Consider the following 6,175-nt stretch of genomic DNA (forward strand, 5'->3'; position numbering starts at 1 on the left):
TGACTGACAGAGTTAATCTGGGTTTCTAATGTGCCCACCCCCAGGTCAAATAATGACCCACCCCTGGTATACAGGCACAATTGGGTGCTTTTGACTGGAGTCTGAGATGAGTCGATTCAACAATTCAAACAACATCAATTCAAACAATGAAAATAGTTGTATAGAGTTATATCGACCATTTAGTGATGAATACAGAAAACATGAAATCGCTATTCTCTTGCTCCTGAAACGTGGTGCCTCGCTCGAGCCTTTTCAAAGTGCATTAGGTGTCAAATCCTGAGATAGAACAATTGAAATGGTGGACTTCTCAGACAATTCTCACATTTTGCAAAGTCATCCTGTGGGCCGAATTGAACCCTTTAGCGGGCCGGTTCTGGGCCCCGGGCCGTATGTTTGACACGCCTGCTTTGATATTGACCGCGATTTCCCGTCCTCCCCCCAGGTCCAGAGGAACAGGAAGAAGTACGAGATGGAGGAAGAGGAGAAGAAGAAGCCGGCGTTCCAGCGCGGGCAGCGTTCCCGGCGCTCCGCGTACGCCTTCTCCCACTCGCGCGGCTACGCCGACCTCATCGCGTCCGGGCGCAGCATCCGGAGGCGGCCCAACGTGGCGGCGCACGGAGGGCCCCAGGACAGCATCAGGGAGGCTCCCCAGGGCGAGGCGGAGAACATCTGACCCGGCCCAGCTGGCAACGGAGCAGAACTGTGGTGTCGGACGTGTTGTAAATATTTGGAAAAGTGCGAGGAGCACTTGGTTTATCTTATTTTGAAAGTTACGGGGACGGTGACCTTGGAAGTGCTTCAGAGTGGAAAGGCTGTCACAGCTTTTCAACCATCAGGAAACTGGAACGGAGTCGAAAGCAGCAAAAAGGTCGGATGCTTAAAGGTGAACAACAAGGCTTGAAAACTGATCCCAGGTCAGTTTTGCTTTGGGGCATTAAAGTGCCTTAGGGGGTTGAGAAGCGAAAAACAAGACAAGCGCGCCTAAAGTAGTCAAACTAGTCGAAATGAAACAGCAGGGGTTTTATCCGCATTTGCCAGTGATGCCTCGCCCTTTTTTCAGATGCGGGGGGAAGGTAAATGAAGCGCTCCCCGAAGCAGTCTGTCCGTTTTGCTCCAGTCCTTCCTTCTTTTCCTCCGTGCCGAAGAGATGACCGCCGACACCGGGGTTTGATGTGCAGCGAGTGCGTGTGTGACAGATACTGTCGTTTAACTCAGGATTTTTAAAATGTCCGCCTTCTTTTTAGCCTCTGTCAGTCAGTGAGTCTCTCCTCTGGCCGGCCGCAGAGCAATAATGATGTTTGATACTTTGACATGTGGAGTTTTAGTCTGTTGTCCGACCAGCACTTCACATCAGTTACACAAAAAAGCAGTTCCTTCATTTGTCAGTTTGTCATTAGCTAAACTCAGGAGCTAGGGACTCGTGTCACATGACCTTGACTCGCATCACATGACTTTGACTCGTGTCACATGACCTTGACTCTCACGTCACATGAATTTGACTAGTCACCGTTTGAGTTGCTTGAGACTTGACTTGATGGCTCAAGAGAAGACGCGAGACTTGACTTGACTTTTACTTCAGTTCTGGTGACTTTGGACTAGACTTTACGACTCAATGACTCGGAAACCATATTGCATTGAAACATCCCAGATATTTCTTTTGATATTTGATATTAAATTGATACTGGATTCTTTGTCCTGACTTGGACTTGGTGTTCTACGTTTAGACCTGGGACTGGACTTGAGACTGACTTGGGACTGGAGCTGTGTGACGAGCACCGGGAGAGTGAAGACGGTGGTCTAAAACTGAACTTAATGTTGAGGTTTCTCTTTTTAATGTTTTAATATGAATAATGGTGGAACGTTACTATGCCAGGCTATGCTATGGAGGACCAGGAGAGTCTTACGCTAATGAATAGAGTGTCTCCTTAATAATTATCCAATCGTACAATTAAAAAGAGTAATTTCAAAAAGGATTCACAAATGACGTATTAATACATCATTAAAAAGTCGTATTTGGAAAAGGAACTTCAAAAACATCCATTAAACAGTGTATTTCAAAATGGAATTACGAATACATCATTTAAAACATCATTTAATACATTGTTTCCTTATTCCTATTCGAAATAACCATTTGGAATTGTATTTGAAGTCACTATATTAAATCCCTGATTCGAAATAACGATTGGATATGCCATTTACCCATTGCATGACACTTTTGGCCTTAGCCTAGAAAAACTGTGTAAAACAATGCAAATTAGACGTGTACTTTAATTTTAAATTTTACATACCTTGTAGGCCCTGGAGAGTCTTAAGCTAATGAATAGAGTGTTCCTTTAATAATTATCTAATCGTACAATTAAAAAGAGTAATTTCAAAAAGAATTCACAAATGACGTATTAATACATCATTAAAAAGTCGTATTTGGAAAAGGAACTTCAAAAACATCCATTAAACAGCGTATTTCAAAATGGAATTACGAATACATCATTTAAAACATCATTTAAACAGTGTATTTCAAAATGGAATTACGAATACATCATTTAAAACATCATTTAATACATCATTTCCTTATTCCTATTCGAAATAAACATTTGTAATTGTATTTGAAGTCACTATTTCAAAACTAATTCAAAAAACCGTTTGGAAAACCATTTCGTTTTAACATGACACTTTTTTGCTCTTTGTCCCCAGCCAAACAGTGTCAATCGTGAATTGAGCCCCCTAATGCAAATGAGCCATGTAACAGGCTCTCTGATTGGCTAGAGAGCTTTGAGGCACGAAAGAGCCTGGCTCAGTGGACTGCCTCTCTAGCCAATCAGAGAGCCTGTTACATGGCTCATTTGCATTAGGACCATGGATTCACGATTGACACTGTTTGGCTGGGGACAAAGAGCAAAAAAGTGTCATGTTAAAACAAAATGGTTTTCCTATCGGTTTTTTGAATTGGTTTTGAAATAGTGACTTCAAATACAATTCCAAATGGTTATTTCGAATAGGAATAAGGAAATGATGTATTAAATTATGTTTTAAATGATGTATTCGTAATTCCATTTTGAAATACACTGTTTAATGGATGTTTTAAATGATGTATTCGTAATTCCATTTTGAAATACACTGTTTAATGGATGTTTTTGAAGTTCCTTTTCCAAATACGACTTTTTAATGATGTATTAATACGTGATTTGTGAATTCTTTTTGAAATTACTCTTTTTAATTGTACGATTAGATAATTATTAAAGGAACACTCTATTCATTAGCTTAAGACTCTCCAGGGCCTACAAGGTATGTCAAATTTAAAATTAAAGTACACGTCTAATTTGCATTGTTTTACACAGTTTTTCTAGGCTAAGGCCAAAAGTGTCATGCAATGGGTAAATGGCATTTCCAATCGTTATTTCGAATCGGGGATTTAATATAGTGACTTCAAATACAATTCCAAATGGTTATTTTGAATAGGAATAAGGAAACGATGTATTAAATGATGTTTTAAATGATGTATTCGTAATTCCATTTTGAAATACACTGTTTAATGGATGTTTTTGAAGTTCCTTTTCCAAATACGACTTTTTAATGATGTATTAATACATCATTTGTGAATTCTTTTTGAAATTACTCTTTTTAATTGTACGATTGGATAATTATTAAGGGGACACTCTATTCATTAGCGTAAGACCCTCCTGGTCCTCCATACTATGCAAGGGAGATGGAGGTTTATTGTGTCTTAATTTAATATATTGTGAATATTCTTTTTTTTTTTTTTTTTTTTTTTTATCTCTTATGTGGTATCAGCTGTCCCAAGTGTACTTTCAGGTGGGTGTTGTAATCAATAATTCAACCGTTATTTTCAGCCTTAAGCTCTTTTGTTCAATGCTGGACCTAAATGTTGTTTCTATACCTCACTGTTCTATTTTCCAAAAGGTGCTGTAACCTCTGTAAGCTGTTGGAGACACTCTGAGGAGCGCTAGGTTTATATCTTTATTTGACAGCAACGATGTCTGTCTGTTTTTTTCTTTCTTTCAATTTCAGATGCATGGAAGTAGCTGTACAAAAACTAAGGATTTGTGTGTGTGTGTGTGTGTGTAATAATTGTTTTAAAGTTTAATTGGTTGTTTACACCATTCCCGAATGAATTTTTTGTCCATTTGTATAATAATCAGCTTTTACTGTATCTGGTGAACAGTTACTATGCCAAACGACACATTCCCGTTCCGACTGTTACTGTATCCCGTCCTGCTAGTGTTACTGTACACAGACAAGTGTCTTTTAATATTGATTGAATGAAGCCAGTGGTCAGGATGCTGTAATGGTTTTACTGTCTGTCTTATGTGGTGGTTAATAAAAAGCCATGAGCGCGTTTAGCAATCTGAAATCAGACCTTCGAATCAGTGATTTTGTGTGTGTGTGTGTGTGTGTGTGTGTGTGTGTGTGCGTGCGCGCGCGATCAACTGTTTGATTTTCAATTAAAGAGGAACTAAACCCCAAACCAAAATCTATGTAAATGGTGACATCTAATCAGAGGTGGGGACTCGAGTCACATGACCTGTAGACTGTCAAATTGTAGTCTGACTGGGTTGAAGCAGCACGGTGGACTTAGCTCTCTCATTGGTGCCGACCATTTCAGTCGGTGCCGGATGGAAATCCCATTCCGCTCCCCGCGAGCTCTGCAATTGGCTCCGACCCGCTCTGACTGCGGCTGCGAACATATTTGGATTTGCTTTCCACGTGTTGAATCTGTCTGCCTCTGCTGCGGTGCGTGTCGAATCTGCCGAGCTTAAATGCCTGCGCCGCTGCCTTTGAAACAATAACAGCAGCAGCGCTAGTCGCTAGCTCGTTGCTACACGCTGAAAAAGATTGATGTGGATTATACAATGGAGCAGCCTGCATGGTGGTACGTTTGGTGGATGGCTGTAATTTAAACCGCCTTTTCCCCCTCTAGTCCACAGTGAAAGCATCCCCAGCCAGACTCTCCCAGCAAGCGAGACTAGTCAATTTGTAATGGGAAGTAACATCTCAGGTAACTGAAATGTTGAAATCTTGTCGGGTAAGACTAGAAAAGTGCACATGAAGACATTGCATGTGTTTACAGATGACATGTATAATTAGCTTGAATTAATTTTGTATATTAATTCAGTATATTAATTTAGTATGTTAATTTAGTTTACACCAATTGACAAATAAAAAGGGTGTGCATGATATGGTCTAGTGCTCTTGACTCCGCTCCCACCCCCACGTATGCTTTGTTAGGGGGCAGGCACATGTAGAGCAGTAGTAAGCTATTTTTCTGCCCACTAGATGGTGATCAGAAACCAACACATGAGTAAATAACACAACAAAGCCACTGTACTACAAAGGCCTAGACTTTTCCCAAACTTTTCCATGCCAAGGGCCCCCAAATAGCATTAGCCTTTAGCCACAGCCACCCTATTGCAAGAAGGAAGCAACCCAGAGACGATACTATTGAAAATGTCAAAAATCACAATCCATATAGAACCTCAGAATATAGGCTATTTCCTTGCTGAGTCATGGAGTTGTTGGTACTCTTTCCAGACACTTCTGTTATAGGCCTATCCTTTTTCTAGTAGGTAGAATAATTGTAATAACTGAATCAGTCACTATATACTGTTCTATTATACTGGGCACAAAAATGTCATTTAAACTATTGGTAATTACTGTGTAATTACATTTGGTGTTCATGTGTAATTACAAATAGTTCATATGTAACTAGGGTACCTGTAAAATAAAGGGTTACCTACATGAGTGACATCGCTGTTACAGTAGCCTAATCTTCTACAATACAGATCTGCTTCATAACCACCTTTACCATTTGTTTTTAAGCAAACAGAAATGTGGACATTAAATAAGAGAATGGACATCATAGCAATATCAGTGTTTTATATAATTTCTTCAGAACTACAATACAGGATGCTGATAGTTAGGAATTTATAGACCTGTCTTCACCTCCAACAAACATAAAAAGAAAAGAAAAAAGATGTTTTTAAGGACAGTTCCATAATGGTGACATTCTTTAAGTATCTATATATATGTATATATATATATATATATATATACACATACACACATAGCTCATCATTACAGCAGAGGGGGTGAAAAAAAAATATAACATTTAGCTGTAAGGGAATATAAAAACAAAATACAGAACTTCTTATTTTCATTA

At 39.4% G+C, this 6,175-nt stretch overlaps 1 protein-coding gene across 1 annotated transcript in view; it reads left to right on the forward strand.

The window, feature by feature from the left end:
- LOC310777694 (phospholipid-transporting ATPase IC-like) overlaps positions 1–863 on the forward strand; it is a gene marked incomplete at its 5' end in the record, with an annotated part of 20,266 nt that extends 19,403 nt beyond the window's left edge. Inside the window, one exon of the mRNA XM_083638071.1 lies at positions 443–863. Within this exon, the coding sequence (XP_083494197.1) occupies positions 443–673 (231 nt within the window). The 3' untranslated portion in view covers positions 674–863. The remainder of the gene's footprint in view (positions 1–442) is intronic.
- Positions 864–6,175: the final 5,312 nt, after the last annotated feature.

The sequence above is a fragment of the Poromitra crassiceps genome (assembly GCF_964638095.1).
Source record: "Poromitra crassiceps genome assembly, chromosome: 6".
Taxonomy (NCBI): domain Eukaryota; kingdom Metazoa; phylum Chordata; class Actinopteri; order Beryciformes; family Melamphaidae; genus Poromitra; species Poromitra crassiceps.